General features: G+C 37.0%; 1 protein-coding gene across 1 annotated transcript in view; it reads left to right on the top strand.

Moving 5' to 3' along the window:
• The window catches only part of LOC149794379 (IgGFc-binding protein-like), a 79,150-nt gene that overhangs the window by 51,756 nt on the left and 5,024 nt on the right, over positions 1–22,370 (top strand). Inside the window, exons 44-64 of the mRNA XM_089968564.1 lie at positions 635–927; positions 1,485–1,687; positions 2,208–2,406; positions 2,896–3,021; positions 3,484–3,713; positions 4,289–4,590; positions 5,128–5,432; positions 5,932–6,131; positions 6,771–6,963; positions 10,636–10,755; positions 11,033–11,274; positions 11,557–11,870; positions 13,066–13,358; positions 13,915–14,117; positions 14,638–14,836; positions 15,327–15,452; positions 15,914–16,143; positions 16,719–17,020; positions 17,560–17,864; positions 18,399–18,598; positions 19,745–19,937. Of these exons, the coding sequence (XP_089824690.1) occupies positions 635–927; positions 1,485–1,687; positions 2,208–2,406; positions 2,896–3,021; positions 3,484–3,713; positions 4,289–4,590; positions 5,128–5,432; positions 5,932–6,131; positions 6,771–6,963; positions 10,636–10,755; positions 11,033–11,274; positions 11,557–11,870; positions 13,066–13,358; positions 13,915–14,117; positions 14,638–14,836; positions 15,327–15,452; positions 15,914–16,143; positions 16,719–17,020; positions 17,560–17,864; positions 18,399–18,598; positions 19,745–19,937 (4,778 nt within the window). The remainder of the gene's footprint in view (positions 1–634; positions 928–1,484; positions 1,688–2,207; positions 2,407–2,895; positions 3,022–3,483; positions 3,714–4,288; positions 4,591–5,127; positions 5,433–5,931; positions 6,132–6,770; positions 6,964–10,635; positions 10,756–11,032; positions 11,275–11,556; positions 11,871–13,065; positions 13,359–13,914; positions 14,118–14,637; positions 14,837–15,326; positions 15,453–15,913; positions 16,144–16,718; positions 17,021–17,559; positions 17,865–18,398; positions 18,599–19,744; positions 19,938–22,370) is intronic.

The following is a 22,370-nucleotide window of genomic DNA, read 5'->3' as shown; positions in this document are numbered from 1 at the left end:
AAGTTTTGGTTACAATATTAAGGCATATCAACAGAATATTGTATAATTTAATTGCATTAATGTAGACAAATCGTTTTCTCATGGTTGGCAGTTGCTTTACGGGTACTAAGTATAACTGAAAATCGGTCTTGCTTTTACCAGATTGGCAACATATTTCGTATTACTAATTATGACTGAAAATACCGGTTTTACTTGATTCTACAAGTGGTGTTGTCATGTGGATGTCGGGCTGTGAATATACATCAGCAAGCATCGTGAATAGTGATAGTTTAATATCCAAAATATATCGCATATTAACAAATATATTATTTCATACACTTGATTAAACATTATTGAGACCTGAATGGATCATGTATTTTGTTTAGCCTTCGGTCATTTCCTCGCATAACATAGCTAGAATTACCAGTGAACGTGCTTGTTTGAATCTCCAAATTATCAAAGTGCATTTTGCATTGAGAGTTATAAATCTTGACCATAATGATCGCTATAAGTACAAGGTTCAAAACGTCATATGTAATGTATATGTACCTTTCATTCTGTTACGCAGAAATCAGTAATGCTCAGTGCCTGTAAGGTGCAGGTACTTACTTAAAATCATCACAAATATCAATAGGAAGGATATTGTATTTCACAGCTGTCCGACCAAAGACGTAAAAATCAAATGCTCGCCGGAGTTTCTGGCAGTTGCCAAATCCACTGACTACTGCGGTTTGCTGAGTGGTACCACTGGACTTTTTGCTGACTTTATCAAAAAGGAACCAGAAATTACTGCCAAATATTTCGACGCATGCTTGTTTGACGTCTGCGCTTATGGGGATAACTTGACTGAAGCCAAAAGAACCGCATGTGACACTCTAGATAGCTACGCCAAGGCACTACAAGAGAAGGGACTTGGAAGAGTAATATGGAGGAGTCCAGAACGATGCCGTATGTATATCTGTAACACTGTAGTTCCATGAACAATTGATGATGTTGAAAGACATTGTAGCAGTACTGAATGTTTCCAATCCATTTGATTTAAACAGAGATTTGTTATCTGACTAAATAGTTCCAAGCGTATTTTGTGCTGGTACTATAACTCCACATCGCCTGTTAGCACCTTAAAATTTAAAAGAACAGCTCATTCAAGACCGTAATATTCACTTCCGGTTTTCCCTAAAATCATGTTTACTACAGAAACATTGTTCAATACATTCGTTGTCATTAATAGTAGAACCAAGGAATATTATTCTTCCTTATCGGGATAAATAAGTAATTAAATTATTTGTAACTCTATAGTTTAAAATCAGAACTAGATTTGTTTAACAGTTGTAGTAATCCAGCTTTAGATGTAATGGAAGCAGCAGCAGAATACTGGTAACAGTAGTAGAAGGAATAGTAGAAATCAATGGAGTTAAAATTACATGCAAACGACAGGTGCACTGATATTTAACAAGTATATAATATATTCGATTTATTTCGGTTTTTTTTTTTTTAAATACAAGCACTGGCATGTGGTGAAAATATGGAATACAGTACGAACGTCGGCGCTGTCCCTTCGTGCTCCGATGTGAATGGAGTATCAGCACAACAGTTTGACGTGCCAACAGTGGATGGATGCGTGTGCAAACAAGGCTTCGTCCTGAGTGGCGATAGATGCGTCCGAAAAGAAGAGTGTGGCTGTAAAGTTGACAATCAGTATTTACCTGTGAGTATAAAATCTATCGACGTATCAACTCTCCATCCAGTAATACTCGACCGTGCTAAATGTACATTTTTCTTGATGCTGATATCTTGTAACTTCATTTTTCATCAAATCCGGACATCCTGAAATTCACAATCTCATACTTTGCATACATATATTTATCTCACTTTATCCGTCAGTCCCTTTCTCGCCGGTATAACAGCAGAAAGTTAACAAGACCCACAGAAAAGTTGGAATGCACATAACGTGCCGGCATAAAGAAAATTGGTCTAATATGCAATACTTCATATTATATGTGCTTAAACAGCATTCGTGCAACCCTCTCTAGTCTAAAACAGTAAAACAAAATAACCAATCGATCTCCATAACAGAGAGTCAGCGTAAATGTTACATCTAATTTCTGCCCTCAGTAGGTATCCAATGGAATTTGTATGCATTTGTAAGATGTATCCATACAAATCACATCAACATCATCCGTTTGTCGGTCAGTCTAAGATGTTAAATCATGTACATTTTCTGTTAGCTCGGAGAGAAATTTGCAACAGACGATTGTCGGTTCCTGAAGCAATGTCAGTACAAAAATGGGAAGAGTGAGATAGTCACTTTAGAAGCCAGACCAGCGTGTCACTTGCTTGCTCAATGCAAACCAGACGAAACTACGGGACAATATACGTGTCAGTGCCAAAAAGGGACCGTTGGAGACGGTATCACAAGTTGCATAGGTAAGTAGTAGCCCTCTTTCCATTTTCATCCATGGTTCAGAAAGGAAACAGCCAGCCAGCAAGTAGCACATAGTCAACAGTTAAAGTTTACCATCTTTTCACCTCGCCATGGTTGTGTTGACACTTTTTCTTTCAGAAATCCTATTTTATTTTAACTTTCTCCAGTTTGTGTTTCAGATAGTATTAATACGCTACACTACGAGGCGTATTTAAAATCCATATTCTCCGTTGGAATAAATAACATATCTTTGTCCAAGTCTGTTGTAGTTACAATCAGTCCCATGCTGCAAGCATCGCCTTCGTGGCACTTGCATTTTCCCGTTTTAATCCCAGCTTCCTCTTCGCCTAATTTGTGCCTAATACTCCTCCTCCTTCTGTTCTTGTTCGTCCTTCCCCTTCTAGCTGTTTTATTCCGTCTTGATTATCATTATTAATGCAAATATTACAGATATCGCAATGACCACAATCATTTTCCTTACATCGTTACAGCGGCCTGTGGTTATGCCAACAAGCCATGTCACACTAATGCTATCTGCAGCAAGGGGACAGGAAATCAACTCGACCAATGCCGTTGTAAAGAAGGTTACTATGGCGACGGCATTGAGAAATGTACAAGTAAATATTCTTTCTTATGTCTCTGTAGTTATCATTATTGTTTGAGAAAGTAATTAAACTATGCAACAACATATCCAGGCTTTTCAGTAATAAACAGACAGTACATTACAGCATTAAGATTAATTAAGTTGTTTTAAATACCTTTATTTTCTCAAACATGTTTCAAAAAGAAGGTGTGCAAAGGCGCACCATTTCACCAACGTCATTGAAAAATGGAAAAATAGCCGAAGCATTAACGTTCAGCTTGCTCTAGTTTTCGGCATATTTCATTCGTGACATTTAAGACCATTTATTCTTTCAAGTATTTTGCACTATCGTCGCCGTCACGTGAATTAGTACACTGAAAAATGACATAATATTTGTTCTTATTGACAGTACTATTTATGGTTACTTTTCAATCCATGCTTCAATTGCGCACGTTGTAAAGTACGTCATTCATATTACCCTTTCTGAATGCCTTAGAATCCTGCGAGTGTGTGGCATCCGGCGACCCTCATTACACGACGTTTGACGGACAGAAGATCCATTTCCAAGGTCTATGCAAGTACACATTAGCAAGCATCCCATATTGTTCTATAAATGTTGAGGTCAAGAATCAACCTGTCCCTGGAAATAAAGTTTCCACCACTAAGCTTTTAGAGGTTAAGCTACCCTCGACTAAAATACAGATAGGTCAGAAGAAAACTCTGTTGGTAAGTATTAAAGTCTGATTCTTACTGTTAGTTCTGTCAAAATTAAGACGGGGAAGGCTTTTTAAAATGTGTAAGAGATTTTTCTTATTATTCCAAGCAACGAAATAGCATACCGGTAATGACAAAGCAATAGAGAATTTGGAAGATTCCAAAGAGCGTAAATCGATTAAACATGCAAAAACAAATGATTAAACTGAACTATTTCAAAGTTTTCTATAAATCATCAAACCAGATTGTATAATGTTGTAGTAATATCGTCCCTTCAGATACTTCAATCGTCAAAATATTATTATAATCTGTGTGATTCTGAAATCTAATACAATGTAATATAATGTGAAGTTAGCCGAGGTCGATTTTAAAAATAAAGTTACATGGATGAAGTAAATTTGCAAAGATCAACAAACAAAGACATACACTCCATCGGTAAGCATATCATGATATTACTTTGGGAAAGATTTTACAAAAATACCTAGAAATCAGGGGAAGAAAAAGATTCACTGTTCGGCGCGATGGTTTCCTTACTATCAGCATGCAAATATAGCGTAAGAAATATTCGTATGCATTTCTCTTAACAGATCAATGGAGAAATAGCGTATGCCCCTATTGAAGGTGTCGGCTACAGAATATACGAAAAAGGCAGCATGGTGGTTGAGACAGATTGCGGGGTTGTTGTCATGTTCGACGGCGTCAACACTGCACGTGTACTCGTTCCCAGCCAGTTCGGGAACAATGTGACGGGAATCTGTGGAAACTGTGACGGCATACAAAATGACTTCAGAACCAAAACTGGCCAACTTGTGTCTGGGGAAGCGAACAAATACAGTCTGATTGGAGACAGTTACGTTGTTCCTGACGAAACAGAACAAGGATCCAAAAGGTGGGTTGAAATGAAGGTAAAATAATAAGCATTGTAAATTCTGTACCAAACCGCCGTTTCTACTTATCCGCAACCTCCCACCCGTCAAACGTATGCTGAAGAGACCTTCTTCCTTACGGCTCTGCTCCCTAAGTGATAGCTGATTTAATGTAACGTTGTTTTCATCTACAGACTACCCCCAACATATCCAAGTATTAAAAGTCTCTCCTTTTCTTAAACGGTGTGAGATAACGTTGCGCGACATTACATGGGGCCCGTTGATACATGCGGGATCGAGGCACCTTAAAGCGTTGAAAAGCTGTATGAATGCAAATAATGATGGAAATACTAATACTCCTTTACAAACTATGTGCGTGTGAACTGTAGCATTTCATTCGTTCCAGAAATCTGCATTGACATTTGTTAAAATATATCGATATCCACCTGAATATATCGTCTGCGTGCATTAGAATATTTACATGGGAAGTAGACAATCCATCTCATTCAAATGTCAGTATTTCTGCACAATTATCATAGTACACTTCTTACTATTTTCAGCTGTCAAACAGAAAGCGTTGATCCTACTTGTCCTCAAGAATGGGATAGTAAGAAGAGGTCCAAAGAGTACTGTGGTCTGATATTAGACCCTAAGGGACCTTTCGGCCCATGTCTTGCCAAATATCCAGAAATAGCCAAGGGTGATGGTATCATTTATGACTGTACTTATGATGTGTGCGCTAATTCGGCTGATCCAAAGAATGCACAGGAGGCGGCCTGCACTGCGCTGGCTATGCTTGCCTATTGGTGCCAACAGAAATCCGATATTGGCATCATCGCATGGAGGAAAGATGACTTCTGTCCACGTATGATTCTATTTCATTTACTTTTCACGTCCTCACTCAGCAATTACAATCAATATACATTTCATAATTTGAAGTCTGTGTTCATGCAATTGCGTTTCGCAAACAAATCTTAAACTCTGTTACGTATGGAACGATGTGACATATGGCTTATTTCAACAGCTGACCACACAACTATTTTCACCCACTTTCTTAAGTCATCCTTAATTATTGTTTATGAAAACATTTGTTTAGACTTTGACCAAGCTATATGATAACTTGGAACAAATTAAGATTTGTTTCATGATATAATATGTGCGAGATTTGTATATAATATGTGTATGAGTGTCTTTCATATCTCTTTTGAGACGTGCAATAGAAGCATTTGGGTGACATTTCGTGTTTTATCATCAGAACTCAATTTTGTAGTGATTTGTATGTGAAGTGTTAAACAGCAGATTTATTTCCTTTACAAAAATCTCTTCAAAATAGTATCTTATGCAAAAACTGTTTCCCCTTCTAGTGAAGGAGTGTGGCGAAAATATGGTATACAACCCGGCCATCATGCAATGTCCTACCACGTGTCAGGACCCAATGCGACGCACTCTCTGCCACGCAGGTTTGTCGGAGGGATGCGAATGTAAACCAGGCTTTTTCCGAAGTGGGGCGGCCTGCGTTCCCAGGGAACAATGTGGCTGTGCTGTACAGGGCAAATATTATCCAGTAGGTAACTTTCAATGATTAAACAAAAGAAAAAGGTTATTGTGCCTATGAAATGATTTTGAATCATCCAATAAAAATACTAATACTTAAGTTTATAATGTGCAACGTTTTTCACTCATTTTGTAATGTCTGTCAGAAACTATCATATAGTAGATTGATAATAGGATGTACCTTGTACAATTTCTGTCACAACGGTATATAAGGATGAGATGAACAAGTTTCAATATTTCTCTTTATCCGAATTAGGTAAGACTAATATACCAGTATGTCATTCTACTCATTGTTAGTACCAACAGGAAATTAAGCAACAAAGTTATAGAAGTAACGTGTGTTAATGACTTTGGTGGATTTGAAAGAGTCATCTGACCTTTCCTCTTGAATATTAGCTGCATATATTGGTATTCAGATTATAACCAAATAGACTTATCTACCACTGTTATGCATTTCAATTCAAACAAATCCACAGATTCTCTATAATTGTTTGTCATATAAAAGTGGTTACAGATTTATTTCTTTTCATTTCAAAGGTTTCATCTGGATATTTACAACTGAAATAAAACGTATAATAACTCCATCATGTGTTAATAGTTGATCTGAATTGTACTTCACAGAACATGTCTCATGTTTTTCCATCTATAGCTGAATACAATGGTGACTTCCAGTGACTGCAGGAAGAGGTATATCTGTGTGCACAAAGATGGATCTTCGTACATGGAAAGACTGGAGGATTCTCCTCCATGTGGCACCAAGGCGTCGTGCCGTCTTAACGACGAGGGGAATTATCAGTGTCAGTGTGATAAGAACTACAAGGGAGACGGATTTACATGCGAGAGTAAGTTATTTATGTTGAAATATTTATTCCAAAGAAAAGAGCTTCGTTGTATTCCTTTTAAAACTAAACAAGTATATTCATTTTGTGTACTTCCTAAACGGCATTGAATTGTTCCTGGATGAGTTTTGTAAAGAAAGCAATATGATTCTTCTATAATTTTGATACAACCCCTACCATAGGCTCCTTACTGTGTATATATTTTGCAGGTGGATTAGTAATAGATTTTTGTATTTGTTTCGTTGTTTTGTTGTGAGTTATTTTAACGGTATGTTTCTCATTGTATTGACATTTGATTTTTCTGGCAAATTGCTTCCTAATCGAATCAGTTTCAAATAGTACTTTATACATATCCTTTTCTCTTGGCACAAATCTTAGGTGAAATGCTCGATTTCAGAAGTACTTTCTGCATGTTAAGTCCCAATTTCTAAATTACTATGCTGTTCTTCTCATAACCTAATACCATTTCAATTTGGTAATATCAATGCGTTTAACACACACAAACAGGTACATTCATGCATTAGTACAAGCATATCCGAGGTCGAACATCAACTACAGAATCTTCCTTTCACGAAATGTCCAACACCTTGAATATTGAGATGCTGCATTTGCAGTAAACACGGTCCCTTGTATCAATCACTTGTAACCAGTCCATGTTTATGTAAACTGCATTGTCCAATAGTCTCCAAATATAATAAATTGTGAAATATCACCTTATGACAGTTGACAAGTGTTCATGCCAAATTTAGCTACGTTGCACATCCTAAAACCCATTCATGAGGGAAACCTCATGCCCCCCCGCAAATTAAACCAGGCATAATTTTCTTTCCCTTGCGACCGAATTTATCTACATAAATGTGAGCATCATGCATCTGTCGAGAATCATATTGAAAAACTGCGTTTGCTCGCAAACAAGACGTAGCTTGAAAGCAAAGCATGAAGTTATCCGTTTGCCCTTTGTATAATACCTAAGGAAAATCATTTCGCTAAAGAGGAAAATCCACCACACTCCCCCAATAATTAAGTAAACGGTTAACATATCAAAGTGCCGAGCGTTGTTCTAGTGCCACTATTGGGGAATTGCTGTCCAAATGTGTACCTTTCCTACCAAACAGATACCCAAGACACCTACTCAGAATATCAGAAAGTTAATCAACTAAATCCAGACCATGTTTACATGTGCAGAAGAATATCTAGTCGTTTTCCAAGACCTCCACGTCACTGAATTTATCATTACTATACTCGGACGTGACAAACTTAACAAATCAAACAATATATTATAGGTGGGTGTCTTTATCATAGCCATGAAGTACAATAGAATGTGTTCTTAATAGCTGTATCAAACTGGCTTTAGGAGCGAACGGGGTTATAACATATGAGCAGTGTTCAAGGAAGTCCGTTGCACAAATGTCAATACAGTCCTGTTATCTCCTACGAGGTTCTGAGTAACAGAAGCTTGCCATACACGCCCCAACAATACTGGATTATTATTAAAATGTCTTACCATATAAACGAAAATTATATCCTATTAGGAGAAACATTTGCATTTGTTCTTATATTAACGTGTGCATCAATGTGACAATGTAGGCGCCTTAATTGATCTCCGATAAAATGTTAATTTTATTTTTAAATTTTTAAAATAATGTAGCGTTACCAACTTCTGACTTCGTTGACAATTCTAGGAGTAAACAACAAAGGCATCCGAATTGTTAAATCAATTACAAATTTTTCTTACATAGTGGACTATTGTAGAGAAAAAATAAACAAATATTCTTTGAATTATGTCAATCATAAGCAATTGTTCGCATTGATGGTCAGGAATCATTTTAGACAATAATATATAACTAACATCGTCCAGTACACGGCACTATCGCAATTCATCGCGTCTCGTATCAATATAACTGATTTATTACTGATTGTATTTCCCTTGATTTTAATTGAAACTGCTTACACCTATGATGAGTGTCTGCATAATTTCGGAACCTTTTTATCATCTATCGTCAGAGATAATAGACTAAAAAAACAAATAAATTTCCTGATGACACGAGGCATTTTTCTATCATAAAATTCCCAAATCTTTTCCAATATGTGAAAATTGATTTTCTAGCATGTCACCAAGATGTTCGCACTAACTTGTTACTTATGAATATCAAGTGACATATTTTAAACTTGTATTACATTTGTGTTTTAGCTTTTTTAATTCTATTAACGATTAACCCATATTACGTCGTCCAGGTAATTATCGATGTGAATCGCACAATATATAGTTTCAAGCCCTTAGTGTCGATCCTAGTCTATCACTATGTTAGATGACTCCAGGATAGAGTTGATTGGTGAGCGCTGTTACTTATCGATAAAGTTAGTAATCATTCTGATATCAGTGGATTATGCTAAGACTTTCAGAACTCAAAATTCATGCTACTGCTTACTGAACTTCCATTTTAGATACTCCACTATTTCCAAAATATAATTAAGTAAATAAACCGACAAAACTTTTCCAGTTCTCTGCAAATTTTATGAAGTCTTGTGCTTCTGGACTCATTGTCAGAAATTATAGAGACCTCTGTTTTCTATCTATATCAGAAGGTATGAGCCTTGTTGACACCTTTACGGATGTTTCTGAGTGGTCTAAGGCGTCGTTGGTTCATCTCGGGCTTTACCTGGGTTCGTCTTCCACCAGATTTACTGGCCCCATAAAGCATGAAGAATGAATGAATTTGCGTATTTTAATATGTTTCGTCATGTAGTGCCACTGGAATTCAAAAACAAATTGAGATTGATAAAAGTCCCATTCGGCGTATCTAGGAATTGCAGAAAACGAACGTCATTGAAATCAAGTAAATATTTAAAGCGATAGAATATGAAAATACTGACTGATCATCCGTATCATCCACGCTATATTAAATAAATGTGATAATTGGATAGTCGGTATTTCACAGCACATCAATACTAGTAAGTCATTTAGTGCCAAAGCAATTGATGTAAAGTGATCTAACCAAGGACACACCTCGGTTGCCTACCTGGACTTTTCGGATGGTAGGATTCTAACCGCAAATCTTTCCGCTTGCAACTCCGACACGCTAACAACTGAGGCAACACTGCTATTCGTCTCAAGACTGACTTCATACTAAGACTAATTAAGTCACCAAGATGCACGTTTCCTTATGCAAAGAGTAATATGAGTCTATGATCTTTGTTGACGCAATTTCCAATACTTGTGTAGCTATTACTCTATGGGCAATTGGTGGCAAGCTACTTTATTCTCCAACCCTTACTTGGCATACATATCCAGTCAAGATGAGTGCCACAAAATACACACCAACCTTTATATATTTCAATGCTTTCTTTATTGCATGTACCTTCAACTATTTAAAATTAACAATTGTTCAAATGGTTAGTCCTACACAATTGCATCAACGATCACTTTTGAATCCAGAAAATATACCCACATGCCAAAACGTAACAAGGCATGTATAAAGCACCATAGAATGCTCTCGAGTGTCCCTATTTTTCATGGATCATCTAGATGGTTTGCAAGTTAATATTTACAAAGCATACAGCTTAGTTACATTTAATTCCCTTAATTACAACTTGAACTGTGTTTTTCTGATGTCAATATGTAGAGGAGATTGAATGCTTGATACCACTGTAAAATTTGAGATATTTTGTTTTCAGATGTATGTGGAATACAGTCCAACGTTTGCCACAAGTATGCGTCATGTCTGAGTAAAGGTAACACCCAGTACTGCTCCTGCAAAGCTGGTTACTATGGTAACGGCGTGGATTCCTGTGGAGGTAAATATCAATGACAACGGGAAGGATGTTCATTCTGTAAACTAAGAGCACAAAGCAGAAATGGTAAATGATCATTAACGTTTGTTTCCAACTTCTTGATAGCACAAATCTATAGCTTATTTGCTTTCATCAGACGAAAATAAATGATTAGCGACTTTTTAAAATTTCTCAGCTAAACAAGAATGCAAATGAATAATCAGGCAATGAAGTAAAATACCAGTAAATTGCGTACAATAATGTGCTTATTATACTAAGAAACACCCTTATATATTTCCAGGTGCATGCACGTGCACAGGATCAGGGGATCCACACTACAAGACATTTGACGGAAGCATGATCCATTTTCAAGGGATTTGTAAGTACGTTCTGTCCGAGTTGTCCGTCGGATCACAGTGTGACTATCGAGTTCTTGTGCAAAATGAAAATCGACAAGGAAACACGAGAGTATCTTTTACCAAGAGAGTGGATATAGAGATAGGCAACACCATTATCTCATTGAGGAAAGACAGATTGCTTTTTGTAAGTATGAAATGTGAATAATTCTCAAGAGTAATAATGTCTCCCTTCGTGGTACCTTTCTTGCAGTGTTTTTAGCTTGCCAGTTAAGACTGCTGCTTAAAATACATAGGGTGTAGTGACTCTCCTTTAATGTTCCAAAGGAAAAGATCATTAAGAATGTGTCAATGTACACAGTACGGCTTCACCTATCAAGAACATGATACACATCTCTAGGCTAAACTTATCAATTCAGCTAATTATGATGTATGAGAGAAAGAGAAACTAATTTTCTTTCGTACACAGGTTAACAGGGAAAGGAAGTATCCTCCCTTCGAGGCTAATGACTTATCATTCAGCATCTTCATGCGAGGCTCTGGAGAAATTGTCGTTCAGACGTCATGTAAGGTTATAGTTATTTTCGACGGCAATCAGCGTGTCTCTGTGACGGTTCCCGATGTGTATGGAAGAAACCTGACTGGTCTGTGCGGAAACTGTAATGGCGACACAGGTGACGACTTCCTGACAAAGGATAAGCTGGATGTGTCTAAAGAGCAGGACCGCTACGCTCGTATTGGAAATAGCTTTTCTATTCCAGATAAAGAAACACCTCCAGAAATGTGAGTCAGCATCTCAGTTAAATATTATCTCCAAGTTCAGAAACATGCTCAATATGATTAGATTAATCTAATCATCTCACTGTACGTTTTCGTATGATTTAGAAGAAAGAAAGAAATATCGCGTATAAAGTAAAATGAAAGACATGGTTATAAAATATATCATACAACAAAGTTATCTCGGTTGAATATTATCTCCAAGTTCAGAAACATGCTCAATATGATTAGATTAATCTAATCATCTCACTGTACGTTTTCGTATGATTTAGAAGAAAGAAAGAAATATCGCGTATAAAGTAAAATGAAAAACATCGTTATAAAATATATCATACAACAAAGTTAGTTTCCCTTAGTGATCCAAGAACGACTTGCATGTTATACATTGTTAGTGTTTACATGCCTTATCTATTTTCGCCTTTAATCTTTCCATTCTTCCAAGGACGTTTGATTTTCTTGTTCAAATTTTCTAATCTTCTAATGTTATATGCCAAAATGATTTACACCCTGACAATGTTAATCCTGTCGAAACTAGTATACATGCACAAACGATTCTAATCATTGTGCAAGTTTTGGTTACAATATTAAGGCATATCAACAGAATATTGTATAATTTAATTGCATTAATGTAGACAAATCGTTTTCTCATGGTTGGCAGTTGCTTTACGGGTACTAAGTATAACTGAAAATCGGTCTTGCTTTTACCAGATTGGCAACATATTTCGTATTACTAATTATGACTGAAAATACCGGTTTTACTTGATTCTACAAGTGGTGTTGTCATGTGGATGTCGGGCTGTGAATATACATCAGCAAGCATCGTGAATAGTGATAGTTTAATATCCAAAATATATCGCATATTAACAAATATATTATTTCATACACTTGATTAAACATTATTGAGACCTGAATGGATCATGTATTTTGTTTAGCCTTCGGTCATTTCCTCGCATAACATAGCTAGAATTACCAGTGAACGTGCTTGTTTGAATCTCCAAATTATCAAAGTGCATTTTGCATTGAGAGTTATAAATCTTGACCATAATGATCGCTATAAGTACAAGGTTCAAAACGTCATATGTAATGTATATGTACCTTTCATTCTGTTACGCAGAAATCAGTAATGCTCAGTGCCTGTAAGGTGCAGGTACTTACTTAAAATCATCACAAATATCAATAGGAAGGATATTGTATTTCACAGCTGTCCGACCAAAGACGTAAAAATCAAATGCTCGCCGGAGTTTCTGGCAGTTGCCAAATCCACTGACTACTGCGGTTTGCTGAGTGGTACCACTGGACTTTTTGCTGACTTTATCAAAAAGGAACCAGAAATTACTGCCAAATATTTCGACGCATGCTTGTTTGACGTCTGCGCTTATGGGGATAACTTGACTGAAGCCAAAAGAACCGCATGTGACACTCTAGATAGCTACGCCAAGGCACTACAAGAGAAGGGACTTGGAAGAGTAATATGGAGGAGTCCAGAACGATGCCGTATGTATATCTGTAACACTGTAGTTCCATGAACAATTGATGATGTTGAAAGACATTGTAGCAGTACTGAATGTTTCCAATCCATTTGATTTAAACAGAGATTTGTTATCTGACTAAATAGTTCCAAGCGTATTTTGTGCTGGTACTATAACTCCACATCGCCTGTTAGCACCTTAAAATTTAAAAGAACAGCTCATTCAAGACCGTAATATTCACTTCCGGTTTTCCCTAAAATCATGTTTACTACAGAAACATTGTTCAATACATTCGTTGTCATTAATAGTAGAACCAAGGAATATTATTCTTCCTTATCGGGATAAATAAGTAATTAAATTATTTGTAACTCTATAGTTTAAAATCAGAACTAGATTTGTTTAACAGTTGTAGTAATCCAGCTTTAGATGTAATGGAAGCAGCAGCAGAATACTGGTAACAGTAGTAGAAGGAATAGTAGAAATCAATGGAGTTAAAATTACATGCAAACGACAGGTGCACTGATATTTAACAAGTATATAATATATTCGATTTATTTCGGTTTTTTTTTTTTAAATACAAGCACTGGCATGTGGTGAAAATATGGAATACAGTACGAACGTCGGCGCTGTCCCTTCGTGCTCCGATGTGAATGGAGTATCAGCACAACAGTTTGACGTGCCAACAGTGGATGGATGCGTGTGCAAACAAGGCTTCGTCCTGAGTGGCGATAGATGCGTCCGAAAAGAAGAGTGTGGCTGTAAAGTTGACAATCAGTATTTACCTGTGAGTATAAAATCTATCGACGTATCAACTCTCCATCCAGTAATACTCGACCGTGCTAAATGTACATTTTTCTTGATGCTGATATCTTGTAACTTCATTTTTCATCAAATCCGGACATCCTGAAATTCACAATCTCATACTTTGCATACATATATTTATCTCACTTTATCCGTCAGTCCCTTTCTCGCCGGTATAACAGCAGAAAGTTAACAAGACCCACAGAAAAGTTGGAATGCACATAACGTGCCGGCATAAAGAAAATTGGTCTAATATGCAATACTTCATATTATATGTGCTTAAACAGCATTCGTGCAACCCTCTCTAGTCTAAAACAGTAAAACAAAATAACCAATCGATCTCCATAACAGAGAGTCAGCGTAAATGTTACATCTAATTTCTGCCCTCAGTAGGTATCCAATGGAATTTGTATGCATTTGTAAGATGTATCCATACAAATCACATCAACATCATCCGTTTGTCGGTCAGTCTAAGATGTTAAATCATGTACATTTTCTGTTAGCTCGGAGAGAAATTTGCAACAGACGATTGTCGGTTCCTGAAGCAATGTCAGTACAAAAGTGGGAAGAGTGAAATAGTCACTTTAGAAGCCAGACCAGCGTGTCACTTGCTTGCTCAATGCAAACCAGACGAAACTACGGGACAATATACGTGTCAGTGCCAAAAAGGGACCGTTGGAGACGGTATCACAAGTTGCATAGGTAAGTAGTAGCCCTCTTTCCATTTTCATCCATGGTTCAGAAAGGAAACAGCCAGCCAGCAAGTAGCACATAGTCAACAGTTAAAGTTTACCATCTTTTCACCTCGCCATGGTTGTGTTGACACTTTTTCTTTCAGAAATCCTATTTTATTTTAACTTTCTCCAGTTTGTGTTTCAGATAGTGTTTATACGCTACACTACGAGGCGTATTTAAAATCCATATTCTCCGTTGGAATAAATAACATATCTTTGTCCAAGTCTGTTGTAGTTACAATCAGTCCCATGCTGCAAACATCGCCTTCGTGGCACTTGGATTTTCCCGTTTTAATCCCAACTTCCTCTTCGCCTAATTTATGCCTAATACTCCTCCTCCTTCTGTTCTTGTTCGTCCTTCCCCTTCTAGCTGTTTTTATTCCGTCTTAACTATTCTTATTAATGCAAATATTACAGATATCGCAATGACCACAAACATTTTCCTTACATCGTTACAGCGGCCTGTGGTTATGCCAACAAGCCATGTCACACTAATGCTATCTGCAGCAAGGGGACAGGAAATCAACTCGACCAATGCCGTTGTAAAGAAGGTTACTATGGCGACGGCATTGAGAAATGTACAAGTAAATATTCTTTCTTATGTCTCTGTAGTTATCATTATTGTTTGAGAAAGTAATTAAACTATGCAACAAGATACCTAGGCTTTTCAGTAATAAACAGACAGTACATTACAGCATTAAGATTAATTAAGTTGTTTTAAATACCTTTATTTTCTCAAACATGTTTCAAAAAGAAGGTGTGCAAAGGCGCACCATTTCACCAACGTCATTGAAAGCGGAAACATAGCCGAAGCATCAACGTTCAGCTTGCTCTAGTTTTCAGCATATTTCATCCGTGACATTTAAGACCATTTCTTCTTTCACTTAATTTGCACAATGATCGCCGTCACGTAAATTAGCACACTTTAAAATTACAAAATATTTGTTTTTATTGACAGTACTATTTATGGTTACTTTTCAATCTATGCTTCAATTGCGCACCTTGTAAAGCACTTCATTCATATTACCCTTCCTGAATGCCTTAGAATCCTGCGAGTGTGTGGCATCCGGCGACCCTCATTACACGACGTTTGACGGACAGAAGATCCATTTCCAAGGTCTATGCAAGTACACATTAGCAAGCATCCCATATTGTTCTATAAATGTTGAGGTCAAGAATCAACCTGTCCCTGGGAATAAAGTTTCCACCACTAAGCTTTTGGAGCTTAAGCTACCCTCGACTAAAATACGGATAGGTCAGAAGAAAACTCTGTTGGTAAGTATTAAAGTCTGATTCTTCCTGTTACTTCTGTCAAAATTAAGACGGGGAAGGCTTTTTAAAATGTGTAAGAGATTTTTCTTATTATTCTAAGCAACGAAATAGCATACCGGTAATGACAAAGCAATAGAGAATTTGGAAGATTCCAAAGAGCGTAAATCGATTAAACATGCAAAAACAAATGATTAAACTGAACTATTTCAAAGTTTTCTATAAATCATCAAACCAGATTGTATAATGTTGTAGTAATATCGTCCCTTCAGATACTTCAATCGTCAAAATAGTATTATAATGTGTGTGATTCTGAAATCTAATACAATGTAATATAATGTGAAGTTAGCCGAGGTCGATTTTAAAAATAAAGTTACATGGATGAAGTAAATTTGCAAAGATCAACAAACAAAGACATACACTCCATCGGTAAGCATATCACGATATTACTTTGGGAAAGATTTTACAAAAATACCTAGAAATCAGGGGAAGAAAAAGATTCACTGTTCCGCGCGATGGTTTCCTTACTATCAGCATGCAAATATAGCGTAAGAAATATTCGTATGCATTTCTCTTAACAGATCAATGGAGAAATAGCGTATGCCCCTATTGAAGGTGTCGGCTACAGAATATACGAAAAAGGCAGCATGGTGGTTGAGACAGAATGCGGGGTTGTTGTCATGTTCGACGGCGTCAACACTGCACGTGTACTCGTTCCCAGCCAGTTCGGGAACAATGTGACGGGAATCTGTGGAAACTGTGACAGCATACAAAATGACTTCAGAACCAAAACTGGCCAACTTGTGTCTGGGGAAGCGAACAAATACAGTCTGATTGGAGACAGTTACGTTGTTCCTGACGAAACAGAACAAGGATCCAAAAGGTGGGTTGAAATGAAGGTAAAATAATAAGCATTGTAAATTCTGTACCAAACCGCCGTTTCTACTTATCCGCAACCTCCCACCCGTCAAACGTATGCTGAAGAGACCTTCTTCCTTACGGCTCCGCTCCCTAAGTGATAGAGCTGATTTAATGTAACGTTGTTTTCATCTACAGACTACCCCCAACATATCCAAATATTAAAAGTCTCTCCTTTTCTTAAACGGTGTGAGATAACGTTGCGCGACATTACATGGGACCCGTTGATACATGCGGGATCGAGGCACCTTAAAGCGTTGAAAAACTGTATGTATACAAATAATGATGGAAATACTAATACTCCTATACAAACTATATGCGTGTGAAAAGTAGCATTTCATTCGTTCCAGAAATCTGCATTTACAATTGTTAAAATATATCGATATCCACCTGAATATTTCGTCTGCGTGCATTATAATATTTACATGGGAAGTAGACAATCCATCTCATTCAAATGTCAGTATTTCTGCACAATTATCATAGTACACTTCTTACTATTTTCAGCTGTCAAACAGAAAGCGTTGATCCTACTTGTCCTCAAGAATGGGATAGTAAGAAGAGGTCCAAAGAGTACTGTGGTCTGATATTAGACCCTAAGGGACCTTTCGGCCCATGTCTTGCCAAATATCCAGAAATAGCCAAGGGTGATGGTATCATTTATGACTGTACTTATGATGTGTGCGCTAATTCGGCTGATCCAAAGAATGCACAGGAGGCGGCCTGCACTGCGCTGGCCATGCTTGCCTATTGGTGCCAACAGAAATCCGATATTGGCATCATCGCATGGAGGAAAGATGACTTCTGTCCACGTATAATTCTATTTCATTTACTTTTCACGTCCTCATTCAGCAATTACTATAAATATACATTTCATAGTTTGAAGTCTGTGTTCATGCAATTGCGTTTCGCAAACAAATCTTAAACTCTGTTACGTATGGAAGGAAGTGACATATAGCTTATTTCAACAGCTGACAACACAATTATTTTCACCCTCTTTCTTAATTCATGTTTAATTATTGTTTATGAAAACCTTTGTTTAGACTTTGACCAAGCTATTTGATAACTTGGAACAAATTAAGATTTGTTTCATAATTTAATATGTGCGAGAGCTGTATATAATATGTGCAAACAAAGAGGCAGTACAGTTGATTGCCACTGATGAATGAGTGTCTTTCATATCTCTTTTGAGACGTGCAATAGAAGCGTTTGGGTGATATTTCGTGTTTTATGATCAGAACTCAATTTTGTAGTGATTTGTATATAAGTGTTAAACAGCAGATTTATTTCCTTTACAAAAATCTCTTCAAAATAGTATCTTGTGCAAAAACCGTTTCCACTTCTAGTGAAGGAGTGTGGCGAAAATATGGTATACAACCCGGCCATCATGCAATGTCCTACCACGTGTCAGGACCCAATGCGACGCACTCTCTGCCACGCAGGTTTGTCGGAGGGATGCGAATGTAAACCAGGCTTTTTCCGAAGTGGGGCGGCCTGCGTTCCCAGGGAACAATGTGGCTGTGCTGTACAGGGCAAATATTATCCAGTAGGTAACTTTCAATGATTAGACAAAAACAAAACGTTTTATATTTGTGAAATGATTCTGAATGAATGTCGATAAATCGATAAATGACTGCAGCAAAGAAGCCTCTGTTGATGTGTCGACGGATTCCACGATGTACAGTAAATAGTTTTGTACTATTTCTTACAGATAACAGCGTCCCGTTCGAATCTGTAGATTTTGACAGTTTGTCCGTTTGTTATTAATTATTAAAACGAATTTCTACCTTCGCATACTGTAGCTATATTTTGCAACGTGTTTCACTGATTTTGAGATTCAGGCAGCGCCTGACATATTTGTATGCCTTTATTTCATTCCCTGGAATTTGCACGTTATATTGATTTTACGACAGGGTAACGTAATGACGTTTTCAATATAGAATATTCTCAACGCTGTATTTTCTCTTTGAAACTATTTGAATTAGAACATAGATAATCACAGACACCTGATAGAACTGCCGTCACAACTATGTTTTCACGCTATTGACAAGTTTAAATATCTCTCTTGATTCGTGTTTTGTGATTCTCATCTACCAGGTTGTCTTTGTACCCCTCTATAGTAACAACAGGATATTAATTGACAGAGATACAGCAGTTATGCGTGGCAAGGATATTAATTGACAGAGATACAGCAGTTATGCGTGGCAAGGATATTAACTGACAGAGATACAGCAGTTATGAGTGGCAAGGATATTAATTGACAGAGATACAGCAGTTATGCGTGGCAAGGATATTAATTGACAGAGATACAGCAGTTATGCGTGGCAAGGATATTAATTGACAGAGATACAGCAGTTATGCGTGGCAAGGATATTAATTGACAGAGATACAGCAGTAATGCGTGGCAACAACTCTGGTAGACTTGGAAATAATATCGGAACTTTTTCTCTTGACGTTTAGCAGCCATATTTGTATTCACATTTTATGTCAAATGAACTTTTCAACCACTGTGATAATTTTAATCTAAAAGATCTACATTGATTCTCTATAAATGTTCTTCATACGACAATGGTTACTATATCATGAATTCTCAAGCCAATTGAAGTGAAAGATTATTTACCTCGTTATTGAATCAATATCTTTTTTTTAGTTGTGCTTCACTGAACATGTCTAATGTTTTTTCGATCTATAGCTGAATACAACGGTGACTTCCAGTGACTGCAGGAAGAGGTATATCTGTGTGCACAAAGATGGATCTTCGTACATGGAAAGACTGGAGGATTCTCCTCCATGTGGCACCAAGGCGTCGTGCCGTCTTAACGACGAGGGGAATTATCAGTGTCAGTGTGATAATAACTACAGGGGAGACGGGTTTACATGCGAGAGTGAGTATTTTGTGTTGAAACATTTATACTAAAGAAAAGAGTTTCGTTATCTTCCTTTCAAAGCAAACCAGTAAATTCAGGTCAAAACCGAATGGCGCGATTCCTGCTAGAAGTCATAAATTTATCCCAAATTTCAAAAAACTTCCATACAACTTCAGTTTTAAATTAAAAAGTCCGTTTTATACATAAATTTTACTCTAATCAATTCAAGACCACAGATCGCAAAACCTGCAAATATCTAGTGAACCATGGCGTCATGAAAACTCACTAACACTTTACTCCGTGACGTTTGCTCTTAGTAATTGTCTAATTATTTCGGGCTATGGAATATTTCCATTGCACCGAATTTCAGTACCGGTAATCAGACAAGTAATCACATAAATCTAAGAATTCCTTAAAAACGGGGCGCTATAACCAATGTGCTTACTACACACACACACACACACACACACATGTACATATATATATATATATATATATATATATATATATATATATATATATATATATATATATATATATATATCATCTACTAGTATTTCTATCACGATGCGAGATCGAAAACCTGGCACAAAATCTTATAACGAAACGACCAACAAGATGAATATTGAGTTACCGTATTTGAAGTAACCCCGATCACGTAACAGGCAAATTTATCCAGTCCGTGTGTATCTAAACTGCACTGTCGCCCAAGAATATTTGTGCAGTTAGTCAACTGGTCAATGAATCATCATATGCCCAACTAACCACTCTTGTGCCATATTTAGATGTAGCCCGGTACTCTCAACTCAGCCACGTCGCACATCCCAGTAGCCATTTACGAAGGTAACCACACTTTCAACCCACATTTTAAATTTAGAATATTAATATGTATTGTTCTTCAGCAGGAAATATATACAGAGTGATGGGCATCATCCATCCGTGGAAAATCACATTAAAAACTGCTTTTCTCTCAAACAAAATTTAAGTTGAAACAAAAGCTAGACGCCATACAAATAAAACTAATTAAAAGCATCTAACTAAAAAAGAAAATTCACATCCCACCCATAATTAGCTAAATCTGTGACAAATGAGAGTGCTGAGCTCACTTTCTTAACGTTCAAGTGTCGTTATCAGGAAACTAGTGCCCATGTTTGTACCTTTACTACCAAACATAAGTTTGAGAGACCCAATCAAAATATTGATATAATAATAAACTAAGCATATATGTTGATCAATGAATCAGCACTATACTAGAGAGCGATGAATCTAACAAAACAAACATGACATTTATGGGTGGATTTTCTGTTTAGACAATCTTTTAAGTTGCGATGAAGAACAAAAGAATATGTTCGTTATAGTAGTTTAAACCTAGTTGTTGGAGGGAATATAAGATAAGAACAGTGTTCAGCTGCTGCACGTGCATCCACAACCCGTTTCTGAGTAAGAAAAAGTTAAAAACAAACTTTAACATAGTTTTGCCTTTCACGCCGCAAACAACACATATATTTGTTACAAATTTCTCACCATACCCACCTAAGTTTTCCCATTGTTAGTAAAGAAATGGGTATTTATTCTTATATTAAAATGTACGTCAATTCAGTCAAGTAAGCGCCTTAACTGATCTTAAGATAAATGTTCATTGTCTAGTTGGTAATGTAGAGAGGAAACAAACATATTTTCCTTAAATTATGTCTACTATAACGAATTATTCTCTTTGATTGTCCAGAATCGTTTAAGTAAATAATATATCGCTAGTATTCTACACGTCAATATCGCAATGCATTGAGTTTAGTATGAGCGGAGGCATCAATTAACTGGATTCTTCAGGGACATTACCTACTTAGAATTTGTGCTACTGCAAGTCCTTTACGTTTCGGATAGTTATCACCATTATCCAACTGAGTGAACATATCTAACTACTTTATTGCACAGGTTGTATGCAGTAGTTTATTTCTGACTATAATGACCGTAGTAACTGTTCAGCGAGAGTTAAGCTAAAGGGAGGTAAGCTATCTTTTGTAAAATAAACGCAGACTCTATAGCTTGGTTGGGGGATAAGATCCTAATAGTATGGTTTTCCCAGGTGGTCGATTGGTCTAAGGCGCTTTTCTTTAGCAATCACCACCTTTGTGCGAGTGGGTTCGGGTCCCATCTCGGCCATTGTGGGTATGTAGGAAACCTTCTCGTGGGTCGGTGGTTTTTCCAGGGGCTTTTCCTGATTCTACTTCCACTAGATATACTGGCCGCCAAGTATAGTCTACTTTGTGCTGAAAATGGCGTTAAACCCACAAAACCACAAGAATCTGTGATTTGAGTACACAGAAATTGATGTTTTTTACCTACATTGGAGGGCTGGAACCGCGTTGTCTAGATATTCGCCTTAGACAGCTCACTCAGATCTCTTAATTGGCCAACGTGGGAATGCAAGAAAGCTTGCCAGTAGCTTCTCAT

The sequence above is a fragment of the Sinohyriopsis cumingii genome, chromosome 8 (assembly GCF_028554795.1).
Source record: "Sinohyriopsis cumingii isolate HCF-2022 chromosome 8, ASM2855479v2, whole genome shotgun sequence".
NCBI classification, from domain to species: Eukaryota; Metazoa; Mollusca; class Bivalvia; order Unionida; family Unionidae; genus Sinohyriopsis; species Sinohyriopsis cumingii.
This window is presented reverse-complemented; position numbering and strand designations above follow the sequence as displayed.